Source organism: Liolophura sinensis, chromosome 7 (assembly GCF_032854445.1).
Source record: "Liolophura sinensis isolate JHLJ2023 chromosome 7, CUHK_Ljap_v2, whole genome shotgun sequence".
Classification (NCBI taxonomy): Eukaryota; Metazoa; Mollusca; class Polyplacophora; order Chitonida; family Chitonidae; genus Liolophura; species Liolophura sinensis.
The window spans coordinates 48,548,185-48,570,982 of record NC_088301.1 but is presented as its reverse complement, the minus strand read 5'-3'; the positions used below and the strand labels follow the sequence as shown (position 1 = coordinate 48,570,982).

General features: G+C 39.3%; 1 protein-coding gene across 1 annotated transcript; it reads right to left on the bottom strand.

The window, feature by feature from the left end:
* Positions 1-23: 23 nt before the first annotated feature.
* Positions 24-20,933, bottom strand: LOC135471227 (phospholipid-transporting ATPase ABCA3-like). Its single transcript, XM_064750354.1, has 19 exons — positions 20,449-20,933; positions 13,316-13,567; positions 12,427-12,677; positions 11,750-11,987; positions 10,756-10,929; positions 9,750-9,931; positions 9,406-9,552; positions 8,656-8,785; positions 7,788-7,942; positions 7,275-7,430; positions 6,570-6,780; positions 5,826-6,075; positions 4,790-4,959; positions 3,455-4,477; positions 2,897-3,079; positions 1,583-2,082; positions 1,100-1,287; positions 782-952; positions 24-629 (listed from the first exon to the last, which is right to left on the bottom strand). Exons 1-19 carry the CDS (start codon positions 20,744-20,746, stop codon positions 197-199), a joined length of 5,112 nt encoding a protein of 1,703 aa, XP_064606424.1. The 5' UTR covers positions 20,747-20,933; the 3' UTR covers positions 24-196.
* Positions 20,934-22,798: the final 1,865 nt, after the last annotated feature.

Sequence of the window (22,798 nt, the reverse complement as noted above, 5' to 3'; positions counted from 1 at the left end):
GCCACGATGACACACTTACTGTCATCCATAGATTTGAGCAGCAAAGCTAACACCGAACCATTAGAATAATTGGAATATAGTTTTATAACAAATTGCAAGCACTATTAACAAGTATATTTTTATTTAATATGGTTCGGGGCCTGTCGACTGATTTCTGTGCAAAAATAAGTTATAATTATATCAATAAATTATAGAATTACGGACAACAACACAGACAGGAACACATTCCTCCCTTGCTTTGTGGCGATTGCTTTTGGTGTTTGGCAAAATTCAGAAACACCTGTTCTAATGTAGTCTGGGCCACTGAATAGTCTTCAATGCTGAACTGGTCCTTTGCCCTCTCCATTGTCCCGAAGATATGAGCTAGCGAAAGACGACAACTGGTCAGCTGATAGCTGACGTAGCCCTGTCTGTCGTCCATAAGCAGGTTCTCCGGAAATTTGGACTCGATGAAAGACTTCAGTGGACCGACCTTAGAATCTTCCCCTTCTTTTGGCATCGCTACCCTACAGATCAGGGTATAGCCTGTTCCGAACTTGCTCTTCAGGTGCTGAGAACTTCCCAGACATGTAAAGGTTCCGTTGACCATGATTGCCAGGCGAGTACACAGAGCATCACATTCTTCCATGCTGTTGAGAACAAACGACATGCTGGCTTATATGTTGCAGTACGAATCCTTTAGCAAATCATACATTGCACCACACTATTTTCATGAAACAGCTTTCCATTAGGATTAACTGATTTGATTCAGTGTTAAGCTGGATTTAAATTTTGCACTTACCTGTGGGAAGTCAGAATGAGCGTCCGTCCACTGGCACGAATATCAGCCAACACATTCCAAAGTTGTCGTCGTGCACCAGGATCCATGCCAGTTGTTGGCTCATCCAGGAATATGATTGGTGGGTCTCCAATCAGAGCTATTGCTGTGCTGAGCTTTCGTTTATTGCCACCACTGAAACATACGTTGTGGAAGTAAGATTTAGATGACTACTTCCATGTATGAAATTGAGAATTTCTAATCACACGGCTCTATGATAATGAGGCATCAGTGTAAAAAGCTTCTTGTTAGCTGCACTCTTGGGCATGTAAACCTACTTACCTGTATTTTGAAGTTTTTTTGTCAGCATGTTTCTCCAACATCAACGCCTTCAGAAGGTTGTCTATAACGCCCTCAATTTGCTTTGATATAATCCCTCGTAGTCTTGCATACATCCTCAATGTTTCACGGCCAGTCATCTGGTCTATTAATGCGTCAAACTGTGGACAGTAGCCAAGGTTTTGCTGAACCTGAAAATTTTCAAAGAATTTCTAACCGATCATAATTGTAACCACTGACATAATAAAGTAACTTCTGATAATCTTTAGTGAACACTGTAGAGGGAATAGCTCGGCACAATAAAGTGGATTTGACCACCTCTATATTGTACACAGGAGCGTATACATATGTGGAATGGAAATGTAGTCCTATATTTTATGGCTCATTTACACTAGAACGACTGAGCAGTGAAAAACTGTCGTCTCGCCTATTTTTGACAACAATAGGACGTAGCCATAAAACGTACATTTCCAGTCTCTATATTACCTTCTTTATATTTCTCCTGACATCATACCCGCTCAGGAAAGCATTTCCTTCAGACACTATGAGTTCCCCTGTCATCATCTTAAAAGTAGTTGTCTTCCCTGCGCCATTCACACCTAAAAGGCCAAAGGTTTCACCTTTAGGTACCCCGAGGCACAGGTGGTCCGTAGCTAAGAAGTTTCCATAGTATTTACTTAAATTCTGCAGAATCAAAGTGTCTGTTTTCTGAAGCATCGGCACACTGGAATTGTTAATTCTTTTCCTTTCTTGAGCCACGTCGCTATCTTCGGGTTGCGTGAGACTGCTGTCCGCGTTGCCAGCAGGGCGCGGGGGCGGTCGGACTCTGTACCAGATTGATTCTATTTTGCGCGATTCAATGAGAAGCACCAGCAGTATAAATACTGTCCCTTGCCCAGCCAAAAACACCAGATAACGACCAATGCCAGGTTCGCCCCATGCCATGTAGTCTTCCTGGTACAGAATGCAGAACGACCCGCAGTTATCTGTAAAATGAAGACCACTTTGAATGCTCAACGCCACTAATTTCATGAGAAAAGACAAGAACTAAAAGAGTATCAACATTTTAAATGATACTACAGACAAAATGTTTATTTTGAGCAATTCTAGACCAGCCACATCCAATAAAATATAAATATCACTCTATTTTTGGTTAGAGGTGTTTTAGGGGGCGTATGAGTTCCTTCGTTTTGTGCATTCTCATGAACAGTTAGAATAGAACCCTAGCTGAGGTAAACTGATCTGAGGCCTTATTTCACCAGTTAAGTGTGTCCATTTGCCAACTAAAATGTCGCTGCTGCCCGGGTTTTACTCCCCATGCAGTAGTCTTTCATGTTATAGATAGACGGCAACAGAGGTCACTATAACGTCATGTTCTATGCTGACTCGATTCCAATTATCATGGAGACGGAAGTTAAAGGTATATGTAACCATGGTAACTTAGGTATATTATTGCTTTGAGGGACACGGCCCGTGTTTGGTCTTGTGTGGGTGCCCACTGTTATTTGCGTCATAGTTATGCATATGGAGTTAAGTCAGCTAATTATCAATAACGGCGAAGAACAACATATACAGTGCGTGAATGGATTTCCGTACTAAATTAATGCCCCGACGGAAACCGTGAAAGCTACCAAAGAATATGGTGCATGGTTATGAATATATTAACATATGCAAAATGTGCCAATGGCGAGTAATTCGATCATTCAGAACACCAAATGGCTTCCCCATTGTAGGTATCCTTATAATCTCTTCAACAGCGCCACAATGAATCAAGACTGGCAGTACTGAGTGCTGAGTTACCTTTATCACAGGGTCCTTGGAAGTTATACTTCGTACACATTGTGAGCGAGTCGAAATTGGTGTAAATGTCGATAAGGCCTTGGCCAAGGCAGTAGTTGGGTAAGATTACCATAAACACCCACTGCAGACTTTCACCGATATCCATTGTCTTCAGAATAAACACTGCCAGTAGGGTCACAAGACCTACAATGGCCAGACACAAGTGTTTACAATGCAATATAAAGCGATCACAAGTTCCTTGTTAATGGCAGTGTAATTATATTCGAGGAAATATGGATATGGAAATATGGATGCCGTATATATTTTGTATTCTAGGTAAAACATTTATTTATTATTTTCCCGAAGGCATGTTTATAAAAGTAGTATTAAAAGTGTACACGAACGAGCCTGATATTTTGTCATGTACTCTACCTACACATACAAGATCAGAGGATTGCATGTATGACAGATATCTGCATGTTAAGACATTTAACTGTCTTTAAAACCGGCCCAATGGAATAAGCGATGAGTTCTTGAGTATTGCGTGGAACAACAATAATGAGATATGAAAGATTTTACCTGTGCCTATGTTAGCCATGGTCAGTGCTGCCATTCCTGATGAAGGTGTTTTGAAAAGGAAATGCAACAAATACATGAAGGGCAATATTGCCCAACCATATGTCAAGAAGAGCAATAAAACCAGACCCAGCCTATTTTCTAAAACGTAGGCGTCTGTCTGGAAAGCAGCGAACACCACGAGCAGAACGCCCACAGGGATCAGAAAGTTGATGAAGTCCCAGACAAAGTTCGCTGCCCAGAACGTAATGACATGTACACCACTGACACTCTGGACATGCTTGGACTGTGTCTCTTTTTCTTTAATCAAGAATATGATGAAGCTTGTGGCCAAGAAGGCCAATCCGAACAAAATATTGAATGCCACAGAGAAGGCGACTCCGCCGTTTGACGCTGCCAGATTATCCGCTGTATCTGGGAGAGGGTAATTACTGGTGACAATGGTCCTGTCGGAGCTAGTGAAGTATCGAAATAGAGCATTCATCACCAAGTCCAGGGAAGCCGGGGCGGCATGGTAGGGTTGGGCACTGAAGTATCCTACCACGGTTGTCTTGTTAATACCTGCAAGCGGTACAGCGGCTTGGAAAACAGCCCCAAAGATGAAGCGCTTGTTGTAAGAATAAACATCCAAACTTTCCCCATCCGTCAAATAGAAGTCGGAGAGATTAGTGTAAGCGCCTCCTGTCACGTTTACTAAGATAGGACTACTTGATGCTCTGTTTGCAAAATCACCATAACTTTTCGCCATTGCCGTAACCTCGGCGTTTCCAGTAGGGCTACTTGTGTAGGGTACAACGTTAGAAGAGTAAGGTTCAGAGTTCAAAACCAGTTCTGGTGAGGGCTCTGTATATTCCGCTATTTTGGCCACTAATAACGCAAGTATTGTGAAGATCACAGGAAGGAGTAGTTGTACCAAAGTCACAACCCTATTTCGGAAAGTGTGAATCACCTTCTTAGCAAACATTCCTTGGAACTGCTGCGCATACAGTGAAAAGCCCGTGTTTTTCCGGATGTCACGATTAAAATCTGAAAAAAATACGGGAGAGAAAAAAGTGAAAAATAGGCACATCCATTACGTTCGTTTAGACGTTGTACATGCAAGGGTCGCCCACAAGGTTCTTCCTTTGGTGATTTGTTCTTAAGTATTAATGATTTATTATTTAAAATCAACAGAGTAGAAAATCGATACATGAACTCATTCAGCAAGGAAAACTATGCCCAGTGCTAATACCCAGATCCCTTATCTGGTTCTATCTACCTCTTAATTAGAAAGGCATCCTGGCATGGTTTATTGGTAATCTATCTCATAAAAGGTCAGCGATGAATGATTTATTTTACCAATATGAGTTGTAGGTGTATCTGTATTCTTTATAGGGCTGTGGCTTGATTCCATTGCCTTTGCTGGGGTTTCATTCTCGACGTAAACCTTGTTTTCGTAACACAATGTAGGTCGTTGATGGTGATGTAAATCTGACATCCCGTCGTCTTTACTACTGGTTTCTCCCACCCTGTCAGAAAATCATCATCAATTGTTTAAAAATCTAATTTACTGCCATTTCTGATATTTCAGTTCATGTAGTGTATATATGATTGTAAATATACTGTTTATGCCCTAAATAGAATTCTCAGAATCAGGCAAAATAAGTTAATCGGGTTCGATTTTAGGTCAAATTCACTATGTTTTATATGTCTCAAAGAATCATCTAATTGCTGGACTCGTCAAAAACAAACGGAAACATAATTTTTGATAACAATTAGGTTTACACCGAGTTCATACGACAAACCTGCTCAAATCTGGACATCACAGGTACCCTGCAAAGATCGGTAGTTTACTCCGGGCAATCCGGTTTCTTACACCCACCAGTAGATCTTACCTCCATTATATAAGTGATAAAGTCTTGAGGACGTCTTTAACAATCCATCAAAAAATAAATAAAACAAATTTTGCAGGTATGCTCGTGTATACCACAACCATGCCGAGCGAGCAGTCTTTGATATTACATTGTAGATGTCAAGAGAAAGCTATACATTGAAACGCCGAACGACACAGCACATTGGCAAATCAACCAGCTTCAATGATTAAATAATTTGTGCGTTTGCAGTTCATTTAAGCCAGTTTATAGGTATTCGTTCGAACCGAAATATTGATCATTATAGGCTGTAATATTTATGTGTATTTATTTTCCCAACCGCGTTTTCTATTAAAATCAGCCAAAAATAACCAGAATTGGGCTGCCTGTTGATCTGCGTGTTCCCAAATTCAGCTTTTTTATGCTGACTGAAAACAATCTAGTCCATTGTGTAATAGATTAGAAAAACAAACAATTAGATTTGAAATTTTAAACGTGTCGGCAGATTTGATCTTTCTATATACCGAAGAAATACTTCTTCCATCGTTGTGACAGAAGCTCCAAAACTTAAGACACCTAGTTCTTCTTTCTTTTCTTCGAGTTCCAAAAACAGGTTTTCAAATTTTGATGACTGTTCATGAGGGAGCCTGTATGACAGCTCGGCACTGATGTCACTCTCAAGGCTTGCCGATGCCACGTGGCTTTGGACCAGTTGTGTGACAGCGGAAACATTGCATTGGTCCGTCTTTACCATTACCATGTGGTAACCAGCACCTGAAATAAAAAAAGGAATCAAGAGATCTCGTGCTACTTTTAACGAAACAGTAACTGGACACCTGTGCACAGGTATTGCCTTAGATAAGCATTATAACGCTGTAGAAAAGGTCATTGTCAAATCCACCGAGGTTTTCCATTATACCTGGTTGAAACTTACATTGTTGGGTATAGGATCTCCCAGAGACTCAGGAGAGGCAAAGTTAGCTACACTTACCATTTCCTTGATAATCGACCATGATAGTCCATTTGATTTCAAGGTATCAAATATGTATGATGCTGTGTTTATTGTCCTGGTCTAGAAGTACTCCCACACCGATTCTCCGCTTTAGGTATAATATGTTTGTCAAGTCTTTGTTTTCAAGGAGTCAAACTTCTGTTATATTGTCGTTGCTTTTCATGTATCAATCCAATGTCATACACATTTCTAATTCCGGGTGTCAAAATACTGTCATACCGTGTTTATGTTTTTAGGTGTCAAATGTCACTCATACCGTATTTGTTTTTCAGGAACAGTGACGATCCGCAGCACTTGACAACTCCCTCTGCCATGATAGCTATGCGGTCGCCCAAGATGTCTGCCTCGTCCATGAAGTGCGTGGTCAACAACAAAGTCCGGCCTTCTCTGTACTTCATCAGGATGTCCCAGATCTGTCGGCGGGCGTCCGGGTCCATACCGGAAGTGGGCTCGTCCAGAATCACTACCTGTAACCATGTACGAAAAAGATGAATGACCCACTAATTAATTGATTGATTGACTGACAATTATGTATATTGCTCTATAGTCGTTTCAATAGATGACTGGATTTCTTCCATCTTTCTTTGATTTCTAACATCTTTAAATGTTGGACATTATAACAAGAAATGTATTTTTTTTTCGATAACGCTTTGTTTCAAGATTGGCTTACCACTGAATTTATTTAGGGCTGAAGACAAATATTTCATTTCCATATATCACTTATCTCACATGATTCATTAAATGATGACTTGAAACACAAAGTTAGATTAGAGCTTTAAAGTCTGTTCAAATATAAGCATTCATTGGCAATGTACGCTGGCTCCGATTACAGTGGTAACTTTTATATTTTTACGCATATATATTCTGGGCTTAGAAGTCTAAGAGATCCTTTCACGCGGACCATTTTCTGACATGACATGTGACTCATTCCTCTAACAGCAATTAGAGTATATCGTGTTACCTTTGAGTCTGCTATTACCGCTATCCCCACTGAGAGCTTCCTCTTCTGTCCACCTGACAATGTACAGGACCGTGCGTTTCGCTTCGCTTCAAGGCCTAAAACCTTAACCATCGAGTTCGCTTCTTCTTTCACTTTCCCACTGGGGCACCCTTTTAACTGGTAAGAAGAAAAAAAGATCAAATGAAATGTGACATCCACTCACCAGACTAAGGAAACTTAGACTCCAACCGAAGCCCAGCACCATACAAATGTAGCTAATTAATCAAAGCCAGCTCCCCATGCAATTACCTGTCAGGTATATTTTACTTCTGAACATTGACCACCATAATATTAGTGAAAACAGCTAAAAATAAACTAACTTAAATGAATGTGCCAGATCTGCGTATAAAACGCCACATATTAGAATTAGCCGGATTAAGAATGGGAAACTACAATTCCAATGAGCTCACTGCTATCCAATGTTTATTGAAATTCAAGGTAAATAATGTCATATGTGATTATTATACGTTATACCTGTGCAAACAGAAATAGATGTTCCTCAACAGTCATATTGTCAAACAAAATGTCGTGTTGCGGACAAAGGCCGAGGCTTGAACGAACGCTGGAGAGGTCTTTGCGGATGTCAAAACCATTAACCACAACGGTTCCACTCGTGGGAGGAAGAAAACCTGTTGATGGAAACCTACTATGTAGATTCAATTTACTCGACATATTGAACAGATATACTATTACATGCACTGCGCCAAAGATCAGGAACAAGACTAAAATACATAGTGAATAGTTCCACCGGATGTAAGCCAACAAGAATCAATATTTGTAGCCGGATTATCTACAACACAACAACATCCCTGTAGTTTCGGGTTGCCGTTGGCCAAGTCCAGGTTGGATCATTTGTAGACATTTTCCAAAAAAAAAAAAACAACAGTTATCCACACGAACATTGTAAAAAACCGAAAATGTCGAGATTTTCCAGCCAAATATAGACAATTTATAACTGGTATACATTTTTGCAAACAATTTCTCTCTTCAGTGATTTACATTAACTTACTTTAGACCTAGAAATGTTTAAAAGGAATTCAAAACATCTAAAACAAAGTAAGTTGCATTTATCGACTGAATCCACTAAACTATCGTTTAAATATAAAATGAAATTGTTTGCGTTGTGCTTCTTTATATGTCAATTAACTTGTTATATGTCAGATTTGTTATAAAATATGATAAATTATCTTGCGTAATAGTCACCCAATAAGAACAGTTGCCAACTTGCTCCACTACGATTTCTCAGTATTCATAATTAATTCATTTTGTGGTTGGTCCCATTGCAAGGTGTTGTATCCGAACTGGAAAAACGATTTTGATTATAATGATATTAGTTTCCTACCTGTAATCATTGACATGGTTGTTGTCTTCCCGGCTCCATTATGCCCCAGCAACGCCGTGATCTGGCCTTCATACAGGTTTAGTGTTGTGCCTGCTACGGCCACTTTTTTTTTACTACCTTTACCAAACGTCTGCAATTAGGAAAAATCGGAATACCATGCTTGTCTTTACACTGATGATATGCATGTGTTTGGTTTTCTCTAAGATATAAAAGACTTACAGCATCATAAGTAAAACCAGAGTATCGACGATCGTGTGGAAGTTGGTAAATTCTAACTGTTCATGTAAATACTTGAATAGTAGCAATTTACACTCTCCCCAGCACCAAGGCTTACGCACAAATAGGTAAAGAAAAACGTGGGGATGATAACTGCAGTTTATTAGACGTCATTGGTATCGATCTGTACATGCTTATCCTAAGAGACCAAATGTTTCAATACGACATTACCCTTCAGTATTGGCCAGGGAGGCTGGCACAACAATTTTCTTGAGCAAGACTACCAGATATAATGGTCGATTTTTAAGTATTTTTCTGTTATACAAGGAACCGGCCTCACTGTTTGCTTCGTTCATTATTTTGGTTTGTTTGTGGTAAGCGTGTAAATTGTTGGTTTTACAAATAGCTCTTGTGCTCCTTGTCTTTTATAGCGAAGATTGGTGAGCACATACCAAAATGCATACAATGTGAAAATACAATAATGCCATCTGTGATTGTTGGGATACATAAAGTTTCTTCGACATACATACTTACTTTGCACAAGTTTCTTATACTAACTCCAGCCACAAGCCCCGTGGGTTCTTTCTCGAAGAATTCCGATCTTTCTGTGCTGACATCTTGGTTTTGTTCTTCTGAATCATACATAGAAAAGCCTTTCTTTGTGCCGCACCAGTACCATTTCTAAAGAAAGTAATGAACATACGGAAAGCATGAGTAAACAATTACGGCAAAACAGAAGATGGCACAACAACACTAAAGTAATATTAGTATATGAATGTTATTTTTTACATGGCTGTTATATAAAAATACTCCGCTATAGGAGTCACAAGCGGGTGTGTCCTTTTAAGAAGGTATAAATTTACTAAACGATGACTTACTGTAAACGGGAAATGGGGAGGTAATGGAAAGCCAAACGCCCCTGGTTTGACAGCGTCCACATACCACGCGATCGCCATGTATAGGATGATATCTATCAGAAGCATCCCGAACACTTCCAGCAAGGTGAGGTCGTCGTCAATTATTGCTACATCCGACAGGTTTGAGAACTGCGCCCCTGCACCTGTAGTCACACATATTTTGTGTCATGGTATAAGAGGTTCGTAGAATTTCTGGTTTATATAATAGTACACGGGGTACACGGTAATGCCTAGGAACACAAAAATTACTTATTTATTTGATTGATGTTTTACGCCGTGCTCAAGAATATTTCACTTATATGACAACGGCCAGCATTATTGTTGGAGGGATCCCGGGGGAAACCCACGACCATATGCTGCCGGAGAGGAAGCCAGCACGAGCTTGACTTGAACTCAAAACGACCGCCTTGGCGAAAGAGTGAGTGAGTGAGTGCTTGGGGTTTAACGTCGTACTCAACAATTTTTCAGTCATATGACGACGAGCCTTGGCGAAAGATGAGAGATAAATAATAACCTTGGATCGGATGTCAAGCCATCCGCCTCATACACTATGGAATCCAGCAAACTTTTCATATACGAACATGCACGTGATACCAGTGTACTTCTCTACCTAGTTTTGGTTAATTACATACCTATTACAGCAGTTACATCTGATTTCAATACCACCTGACATAAGGTGTTCCCCTACCACAATTGCCATATTGGATAATTTTTTTGTGGGCGTTACAATTATGCATGCTTCATGTCTGAATAGCAACTATTTCCAGGTGGGCAAATTTTCTACCAATATTTCATTTACTGAGCTAAGTCAAGTACACAGAACTGGAATTACGCACTACACTGTGGAAATTAAATTATCGTTTTGCTGGTCACGACCAGATGTTTACCAGTGTAGCTTTACACAAGCAGTGCTACTCTAATGTTCACCTGAGAATGATGTAAAGTTAAAACACCTGGCGGGTCTCACCTGTGCCCTCGTGATAACCAATCACAGTAATCCCCATGGCCATTGCCACGTTGGGTAAGAGGCAGGAGGCCAGTTTTAACGATTTCCCCATCGTCTCATAATTGCTCTGGATGAAGAAGTATGGGATGTAACTGACAAAGTAGATGATACCACTGGCGGCCGACGCAGAATTTGCTGCAATACGCAAGACCATGCGGTTATTATTCTACACAGGTATATTCTATGAATAAAAGGGAAGCTGAGTTGAGCTCCATACTCCTTACAGCGCATGCGTCGCTCTCTACAGTAGCTTTACATCACTGCCACCGCTAGGCTGGTTTGACTATTCGAGCCCGCGCGTCGCACTTGGGACTGCTTAGGCTTAGCTTCACCACTGGTGTCTTTTTGCGGAACTATTTAATGAGCATTCGTTAATAAAATTGTTTCAGGTCTTGGTTAGAATCATGTTGTGCATACTTCTGATAGAGAGACTGAACGTATATAAAGTATTGTTAGAAACAAAGATTGTGACAAATTCTTTTGGTTTCACGACATCACTTCCTACCTCATCACTGTGACTCCAGTGGCCTCGACGGGGCCAAGATTTCTGTACAAAATTTACTAGTGGTGGCAATGGTGTATTGCGAATGTAGGGAGCTACGCATGCGCTGTATGGAGTATGGTTGAGCACTAAAACTCCGAAACGTCCATTTAGCTGGACGACTGCTTCCACACACAGATTTCAATACAGCGCGTTTAACTACAACATATAAGACATAATTTTACTAAATATTAAAGCCGAAGTAGGATGAACAAATGTCCAGTTATTTACACAACATATCTATCACACAGTAGATCAATTGAAAACTGACAATTGTACAAATGTTTGTACAGCACATCACTTATAATTCTTCCTATTGGTTATCAATGACCGTATATAAAAATAAACGTTAAATTTAGGAATATACCCATCTAAATCAGATATGAAATATAAACTCATGATACTATCTCATACCTTTATCAAAGAACACGCTGACGGCAAAACTGAACGAAATGATAGAGGACGTGTAGAACATCAAAAACAGGAAGAACAAAACTCCATTTGTTTTTGCCAGTACTCCTTCAGTTTTGCCAATATTAACACAAAGTAGCACCGAATACACCAGACAAGCGATGAGTAAATAGATGAAATTTTTCAAGAACCATGAAGACCAGTAAATAAAATTGTTCAAGCCCATCATCTTCATAGATTCCTGAAAATAAAGATACCACTGATGTCAAAATTGGCTTTAAAATGTGTGTGTCCACATTTAAAAAAAATTAGTTATAACCCATTCTATGGAGATATAAGATCTGTATAATTATATGGGTCGTTGTTGTGTATAAATGGCTTAGTTTAAGTTTTGATTTTACATTTAGTTTTTCCTTTACTAAAAGTTAAATGTACCAGTGATAATTTGACTTCTTAGAAGTAAGATAAATGGTGATATCGACCTTAACTAAACTGTTGAATTTATTGCGCATGCTGATTTTCAGTCTCGGGCTGTTATGGCAATGGTTCATTATTTCGAATATCAGCCAATCTTCGACCATGTGATTACCAAGCCGTGCATAAATTTCTCTTTTCGTTGTAAATGTGTCTACTAGAGTAGCTGTTCAAGTGCATATAATGCCTTCATTCTAGTGGCTTGCCTTTAGTTTTTTCTCCTTCTCATAAGCCATGTTACTGGCAATCTGGATGGCGTTGAGGATAAAGCTGAGCATGACGAACAATGGCAAGTTGAGCTGCACTACGAACACAAATGGATCACTGTAGTATGGCGGGTAGGGTATCCGGTTCAGATAAACATCATAATCCTCCAGGTTGACAGATGTGTTGAAGGCCTCGATGATCCCAGCATCAACAGCGTACTGGAGGGATAAGAACCCCAACAAGTAATAAGCTGCAACAGACGACGGGTTCTTGTACAGCCTTATCCAGCATGGACCGCTATATGAATATCAGTTTCGGCGCTTGGAGTGTGAGTGTCTGAGTTGCTATAAGAGTTTGAAATTTACATGAACAGTTAGTTTAAAATCCAGACTCCCAACTGCCACACTGTCGTCCGTTCTTTGGTTTTACTCTCCATTCTGTTGTCTTTCATATTATGGTCAACTCTTCTTTGACACACCAATACATACACGCTATATACTTAATCACGAAACGTATATCGCATCATCTTATACATGGACTGTCAGAGGTAGAAACAATAGAGTACACAGCTTGGACCTGAGTGGCTTGAAGTGGAGACCACGAAACTATCCCCAATATGAACAAACTGTTATTCTAACATATAATTTTTAAATACTTTTTGAGAACTCGTTTTAGTTTTTTCATATATTGCATTGTAATTGCATTACTGTAAATTGTAAAACCATTTTTGGTTATTAATCCAAACTACTCTTTGGATCCAAACTACTACTATTCAACTAAGTGCCCGTCTCACAAAGCAGTTATAGGAACATGTTATATGATTTCTTTGCAAACCACATATGTTTCTCATCTTAACAGAACATCCGGGGATGAATCCAATCTACTTACATGGGGTTCCTCCTGAATTACTCTTCTCATTGCGCGGATCTGTCGTTTGTCTGAAGGGGTATGTGGTTCTTGTCCTCCAGTTAATACCTTCAGACCTTGGACGAATGCGATAGGAAATGGAGGATGAAGTCCCGAAACTTGCCATGGTATCGTCCTCACTGAATTCGAATACGACGCCTGCCAGTATAGTGTTAGGATTGCTGTCGTATATATACCCACCGAGTAAACTGGCCTCAGAGCTAAACCCTTCAGCTGAGGGAAAATCAGACAAGAAACCAGTCGGTTGAGGAAATATTAAACAGACATGTAACTTAATGCGTCAAGCGTGTACAGAGTCGAGGTTGATAGACTGACAATGGAGATAAGAGTTCCTGTGTTAAAGTGTGTAACTTAGTCACTGTATACAATCAAGGTAATTAATATTTCCAATCAAAGAAACAAAATGTATTGCCCACATGATTTTTCTAAGGTACGGCCAACAAGCATTTCGGAATCGAAATGAACCAAGTAATTAAGGCAATAAAGCATACAGGAAAACTGTATGTATGTATGTATGTATGCTTGGGGTTTTAAATCGCACTTAGCAATTTTTCAGTCATATGACGACGAGAAAAAATAAGTAAGAAATAGTAATATAAATAGTAAATAAAGCAGACAGGCCACAGAAGCAGTTAAACCTGCAAAGCAGCCAGACAAACAGACCAGTCGTTAACAGAACAAATATTGCGGGCTTCATGTTTTCATACTTAGATTGTCACGGGGTTTTGTGGATGTAAACTACGCAACTGTGGTCCTCTGACAATAAACCAAGCCGAGATGAACGCAGTTCGATTGAGGCTGCTTACTTATCGTGCGCAACCATGGAAACCAAAATTTCGAAGCACGGTCTGTGTAATATTTCTGCGAAAACCAGCAGATGGTACCTTTTACGACATAAATACATCCAAAACACAATGTGTCGTGATGAATTTTTGCATGCAAATGTCGTCTAATGTAGAATGTGTACACAAAAAACAGTACATAGGTTGTATGTGTGATAAGATTTACATTCGCAAGCCTAAGGATATTCATTGGTTCCATATACGCATAGCAGTATATCTAATCTGGATAATGTTGTCATATCAAAGGTGGCCGTGAGTTCACGGCAGTTTGTGTGGCTTTAAAACCCCACAAACCCTGTTCGAGTTGAGAATGGGTGTTTAGTGGAAACAAATGACACAGCAGCCAACATTAAAGTATCAAAATATAATGAGGTTTCCTCCATGTTCAAACAGGAAACATATTCAGCCTTCAAAATGTTGTTCTATACACTATGGGCAGTAGGTGAAGAGACTCTTATTAGCTCGGTTAAAAGTGTTTTATATTCGGTACTACTCGTTGCTTAGTGATATGGTTTAAAGCAAATTAACATTGTTTCGATCGATGGCGTGAAATTCGAATTTTCAATACAGCTCATTTCTAATATCGATAACATTGCCATTGTTTTGATCAATGAAATCAAGCTGTTGAACCTCACGTCCTCGTCTAGGACATTGGCACAAAAGTAGTAGGGACTTGGCTTTACGATTATTGACACAGGATGTCCACTTTGGTGGACGACTGTCTGTTTCGACGAATAAATTTATCAAGAAAAAGGTTATTCAGTGTGCGAATTTGTTTGCCACACATTACGACCATTACATCAACTGTAAAGCTGTCACCACATTGCTATCAGTAATTACACAGGCGCTTAAAAAGTAGGATTATTTTGCATAATGTTTTCGAGTTTATTATATACTATTTTATTAGGTGTATGGTTCAATGTGAACAATGACACAGATTATGAAATAACCGTCACTGTAACGAAAAACGCCTTAAGAAAAACGTTTGCTTAAGGAACACGTGTTATTGTCAAAACATCTATGGAAGGTGTCGTAAATTGCTCCTACTCTGAAAAAAAGCAATTGAGGTGTCCACGTACCCCATACAAGGATTTGCTGCTGTGGAGAGCCAGGGAGAATGACGAACGTTACATATTGCCCTCGTATCGATTCGCGCCCTAATTACTGTACTCCATTGCACGTACTCACCTGATTTGTGATCGCCTTAAAATTTCTGCTCAGAACGCGAGAATTCTTATATTGGATATGTTTCCGCTATACATTTATTATGTTTAAAGACAAAAGAATAAAGCGTTTTGCCACAGCTAAACCAGTACATTCTACATTGAATATTTACAGTTTTCAGAAAGATAGCAACAGCCATGGTTCCGTGGACGAGTTATTAACAATTTTTCTTAGAATGCATGTGATGTGTCTCCTTGCTGCAGGACGGAATTCCACCACTCTTTTATCTAATGCTGCTTCACTGAAACGACTTACCGAAGGCAAGTAAGCCGCCCTCACCCGAGCCGTTATACTTATATGGATCAAGTATCAAGACAAGGAGACACATTACACGCACATACACTCAAAGGACTCCCTCGTCGGCATATGGCTGAGAACTTGTTAAGTACGACGTTGAACCCTAAGCCATCACTCACTCACGCACTCCGGCCTGAAAGTGAAATAACACTAGCATGTATACAAAATAACTTTGAAAAAAAGCATAAAGGCTATACGTCATTATAGCTTTTGCATCTATGGGCCGACTCGAGAATGTACATATATTCTCTGTAACCCAAACACTGGCGTAGGTTTTCTGCATGCGGTCAAACGGAAGCAAGTAGAACTGCAACCTTGTCGGTTTACTCAAAGCGCAGCTTTATTCTCAGTCGACCAGTAATTAGTGCTGGAACGCTTAAAGTAAACTAATGCTGCTGCATCAATGATATAAAACAAATGTGAATTTTGGATGAATAGGCCTAAAATTACCTGTTGGCCTGTATACTACGATATAGTATATGGTGCTGAGTGCTCAATACGATAGCTAGTCGCGATGATATTTATAAAGTGTCTACATGGTTCTTCCTTTGACCAATATAATGCCACATATTGACACTTCTGCCATGATGAGTGTATATTAGGACATACTTTATGCTTGCTGAAGTAGGATATCCAAGCGTTAGTAGACCTATAACCTCTGATATATGAGCTCGCGGTTAAACGAGACACAAGCTTGAAATGAAGAGAGAAACATGTAGAACATAAAAGCGTATAACTTTTAAGTTAAAAAGCGTATAAAAGCGTACTACTGTAATATCCAAAGATATGCGATTAAGAGAAGAGAGGGGTTGCTGGCAGATAAATACACTGTAGCATCTAAAATTTTATAAAATAAAATTTATAGCTCCAAGGAAAAGAGAACAAATGTAGAATATGAATATAAGTAGTGGTAGACGAACAATTGCACCATAAAAGTACATATTCTTATAAATCGTGCCCTAAACAACAGCCGGGTTTCCTCACACCATAATGCTGGCCGCGGTTGTATAAGTGCAATATTCATGAATACGGCATAAAATACCAATCAAACAAACAAATAAATAAATCAATAATGTTATACAAGCAACCGTACTGAGCTTCGGTGTGACGTATAGCCAACGCCTAGTCTCATTTTATTTGAACTGTACAATTTTGACACAGCTGGTGGTAGGTAAATGATTTCCTGTTTGAGGCATTGGATAGAGTAAGTCATCCTGGTTGGTTAATATTTAGAATACCATCGAACATGTTGCTGTCGCTTATCGTACGTTCTGTGAACGTAAGACGCCTAGTTCATGTTTAAAAGACACATGAAACGTCAGGCGTTTTGTTTCTTAACATGCAGTTTAAGATGCTTTGTAATATCTGAAAGTAAAAAAGCTGTCAAACCAACTCTGTGAAAGAAGGATTAGTCCGATGCTGATCCCGAGTTTCTTTTAAGTTCACCGATGATGTCATTTCCAGAAATTTTACTAAGAGGTTATTAAGCTATATCAAATACGCCTTCATTTTTCTAGAATAACTTTCCTTACATTCCTTCAAACCACTATCTTCATTTTATAGTTCTTTTTTTTATAAATCCTTTAGTTAAGAAAATGTTATAGCTAGCATTTTTTTAAATTGGCTCCTTAAAGCACGCATGTCTACTCTAGCCACTTTATAATCACTCAATATTCGGTATATTCCATACCAATTCGCTCCAAAAACAAAAGATTTTTCCTGAAAACTGGTGGTTTCCTCGATCTCTTAACCTGACAGCAGACATAAAAGTTTCTCATGGGCTCTACCTGATTTCCTTCATCCAATCACATGACTACATGTAGAAGTTTCACACAAGCTCTGTCTGGTTTCCTCCATTCATCAACCTGACAGTAGATATGACAGATTCTCATGGGCTCTACCCGATTTCCTTCATCCGTTCACATGATTGCCAGTAGAAGTGTCTCAGGAGATATGTCTGGTTTATTCGATGTATGTACAGGCATTTTCCTGGTGAACTTTTCTGGTGTAGATGTTCCTCATGAGTTCTGTCTGGTTTCCACAATGGGCTTTGTCGTTTTTTTCCTTCAAACCACTGAACATGTAGATGTTTCTCATTAGATTGTGTCTGGTTTCCTCCACCTGACCCCAGATGTAGAGGTTTCTCATGGGTTCTGTCTGGTTTCCTCCATGGATTTTGTCTGGTTTCTTACATCAAACCGCGTAACCGCAGATATGGAGGTTTCTCATGAGACTGTCTAGTTTCTCCATCTATCCACGGGTGACGTGATTTCAGTTATATGAATGATCCGGGACTTGAAATAAAACATGCAGCAACCACGTAATAAATGATAAAGGGCTGACGTTTCCGAAGGCACACTTTTGTTGAGTATATATCTCCTGAAAACAAGCTATATACTGTTTTCGTCCCATACACAAATTTCCAATCATTCTTAATTTGAACTACACCGTTGCACATACGAGAAATCACTTTTTGTCCGCATTTTGGTTCATCACCATGGCACCCAAGTTACTGTCCCGCTACGCTTTTAATATTACCCGAGGCTTATTGTCTGACCAAGAGATGATAATATTGGACTACTATAAATCTAAATAAAGCTTTAAAACCGCCTGGGTCTACTTAAGATGGGGTACTTTCAAATCGCCCGTGAAAAAAAAAAAAACAACTTCCAACTGATGAAATATAGTTCTGCCATTTCATTTAGTCGAGTAATTTATTAATCCATTACAGAGCCTGTTCCTGTACTGCAAATCAGTGATCGGTAAAGATCTGTAAAGGTCGATTTACTGGGAGTTACAAAGAGTATATTCACATGCCCATTCCATTAATTTATAGACAGACAGCCTTTACTTTATTTATTTATTTGTTTATTTGAGGATGGAAGGCAGGCCTGTGGGTGATAGTCACATTAGCAGAAAGCAATTAGTCGTCAGCGTATTTCATGCAAGACCGCAGAAGACGACACATCCGACGGCTTATTGTCATCTAAACCATAAAAAACGACAGCAAGGGAACTTTCTGAGAACACCGCACTTGAAAAACCCGGAAGAGTGCACGCATACACATCATATAGAATGCATCCTTAGATAAACCTTCTTCGCTGAGTACTGCTGACTGTCTATAATATCAAAAAATCTGGCTCTAAAAGTCATTGCGGACGTTTAAATTAACAGTACATTATATAAGAAAACTGCAATTGGCTCTATAACACGTATATTGTTTGTTCAGATATCTTGTGTTTTCAGATTATTTAATACTTTTAACTTCCATTATATGGAGTGAGTGAGTGCTTGGGGTTTAACGTCGTACTCAACAATTTTCAGTCATATGACGACGATCCATTATATGGAAGAGCAATATATTCATTTTGGTGTATAGAGAAAATGTCAACGCTGAATTGTCAGTTGAAGCTGTAGCTAACATTGTTGAATGTGCTGGACAGGATCATACATTCAAAGATACATTATACACATTCAAGATATCAATCACTTTTACTCCATTCATTTAATCCAGCTTAACTTTAAAGTAAAACTATCGTTTTTGGCATTAACGTGTCAACATGTGGACATTTATGTAACCATTAACGTGTAACTCCAATGAAGCAGGCTTGACGAGAAATGGTCTAATACAGATTTTGGTAAGAAAATCGATCAGTGCAAATCCAGTTAATTACCTTTCGTAAAATATCAGTCTCGTTTGTGAACATGTTAGGGTTCAAAATCGGCAACAAAGTTCGTAAAATTCATAATGCCTGTCACATTATTCAAACTTTAAAATCATATTACCACTATAAAAATTACAGGTAGGAGTCTGAAATTTCCTGAAAAGCGATAGTTTGAGTTATTCTTGGTTAATAGAGAAAAATTCGATTTGATCAGCGAAAATGGATTGTTTTGCCAAACCTCTGGTAACACAAATTTATTTACTGCGTCATCTTCGCAACGTCAAAGTAGCCAGTTATTCGTATTACGTCTTCAAATCTACTTGACAAAGAATTAAGCAGAGGCGAGCCCCAAGCATTTTGTGTTATTTTAACCCACGCCGTCGCGACGTTCTGTCGACCTCACACAAGTCACTGGATGACTGTGGGCAGGAGTTTTGCGCCTGTCATTATTGATCCATCATTATAAAGTAGCATGGCTGTGGAACTGTCATCATCGCTAATGATTCTGTTGATCAACCCCCCAATGACTTCCCTACAGGTGTTATCATAACAGAACACGGGCCTATTCACAACTGTTAGTATTATCCGCATTGCTCGTACTCGGGAATAACAATATCGTTGCCATGCAATTATACGTTACGCACAGATGTGTATTCATAGTGATCAAACATACAGCTATTCAGTTGATCACAGAGTTGTACATTGTACAGTACTGTCCATGCCTTTTCAGTGTGAAAGGCAACAATTTCACTTGTACATTTGAATGGGAATATACATGACCTTCTGAATCGCCAGGGTAAGCTCATATATATGGCCTACACGTATCGACCAAACGAGACACACCTGATCAGGCCAGTGTTCACGTTTCCATTGTACAGTTCTAGATTAGTAGCCTATTTTCCCAACGCGCCATATACATAACACGTGCACCGTAGTATGCATATGCAAATATATAATAACAAATACGTTCCAAATGTCATAAGCGTAGAGGTGTATCATTGCAAAGATAGATCAATAGTAGGCCTATTATGTAACGTATATGGAAAGTAGAAGTTTGAATACTTACCTGTGATCCCCAGCGTCGTTTCGACTTTCGACATAATGGTTTGAGCCAGGCTTGAGTTTGGTGTGAACAGGACACGGCTAACCCTCAACGCAGTCTGTTCATCCATTTCCACAGGAAACGGTTTCCAGGTCGTCGGGGACGTTTCAGTGGTGGTTTCACTTTGCATTCGGATGACCACCATAATCGCGGCGAACACAATGGGGAGTGAAATTTCAAAGACAGTCACACAAACTTTGCGCTTCTGTAGCACCCAATTCTTCCAGAACATCAACCAAAACTGTCTGCCATAGCTCGCCATTTCGCGCACCCTCCCAACGTCGTTTCGTCGAACCCAGGTACCCTTTGTGTTGCAGTGGCAAGGTGTGCCCGTCCCTTCACCTGTGGTAATCACGGGCTTACCTGAGCATACAGGTGAGGAGGAGCTGCCAGCCTCCCTGAAATACAGACGTGAATAACGGCTCTGACATTTAACAACACTATATACACGGTTAAATCATCCCTCTACACGGCGACAGTCGATACCAAGCTATTATTCCGTATGCCAGGCCGCGTTCGCACGGGCTCCCCGAGTGGGTAGGCCTAATATATAGGGGACATTGATCGGTGCGTGGCCCTAACCATTTGGTTTACCTTTGTGTCTACAGCGGTGCTCACATCAGTAGGCAGTTGAGACACGATAATCTCAAACACCTTTGTAAGCACCAACCCTGTGCTTACGGCAAATATGGAAATATCGACAGACAGGTATACATAAGACTCCATATCCATTAAATTATGAAATATATAATTGGGTTTTAACGCCGCATTTAGAACTACAAGTTATTGCAGTTATGTTTGATAGAATATATATCTATGAGCATGGAAGCTACGGATTTGATCTTCAATTATCTTTTCTTACCAAATGCACTTAAATTATACATGGCTCTTAAACGTTCCATATTAATGGCTTTGAAATATAATCAAAGACGTATACAGTACAGAGAGTAGGCCTAAAACCAGAGCAGTGATGGCAGCGTGATAGCTGGCAAATGGTCACACCTAACCATTGGCGTACTTAAAAAGGTTATTATAGTTATAATTACAGTTTGCATTAAAACCAATGCTCAAAATCTCACTTATTCTCGAGAAAAGGCAGCCATCTGTACAAAATCGTAAATCGTGTTTATATAGCGATATATAGCCCATTAAAAACATCAGCGGTGGTAGAAATTTCCTTTCTGTTCTGAATGTTTATGACAAAGTTTGCAAATAGGCCTATGCCCCTTATGAGTGAAGCCATATTGTAAATGCCGAGACCAGAATACATGTAATGATTAATATAGTATATATGAGATTTTTAGATAAGCAATAGTTAATAAAATCCGAGATATGATTCCAATAGCAATCGGTTGCAAATAATAATAACTGAGATGTATAGAGGATAGGCCTATGTAATGAGTGACCCGAAGATATCAAATTTATCAAACGAGAGTGGTAGTTTTCATTTGTTCCGAGCCTCCGGGGAGCAACAGATGAAAACTACTACTCGAGTTTAATAAATTTGATATCGAGGGTCACGAATGGCACATCCTTACTGGAAATTTATAGCGGAAAAAATCATTACGATTTAACCTTTTTTGAAACTGCGCCGACGTCTAACCGCGTAGTGATAACATCGCGTCATCAGTGAAGCGTCATAAGTAAGTGACAAGTAAATGGCGGAGTATAAGACAGTACAGGCCAAATTTATTTACATTACGACTTTTTTTTTATACCATAGACATATCAAAAGTGTGCTTTATACAATATATCGTTCAATACGTTAATATTTAAAACAAGAATATTACATTTTACTACAAACAGAATTGCTGTCTAAAGACAGACAAATTTCACCTGCGCTGAGTACACGCGATGCAACTTTCAAAAAACAACTGACAGTTTAACTTAATAAAAAATGTTGCCATCACGAACGGTCTTATAAATAAAAAGTAGGCCCTACTGATTTCTAACAGAATTTTACGTGCGGTACATAGGCCTGTTATTGGTTTCATCTGGATAATGTCAAAATTAGAGAAGCACACAGTTTTAGGCCTATAGAATAATGTAGGATAGGCCTACACGGACCTATTAAAATGTCGGAATTTATATTACACGTGGTGCATATCAAAACGATATGTCATGCCTCTATTAACCGGAAAAATGAACATTTATGGGATAAATGATTGAGATCACCGATGGTTAATAGGAATATATCAGGTGAGGTCCAGGGGTCGCCAAAGCCCCGAAACCTGAGGGGTTTCACGTATTAGCCGTGCACACCTTTACACATATCTACTATATCTACCCATCTGCGAAGTTGTGATTAAGTTTT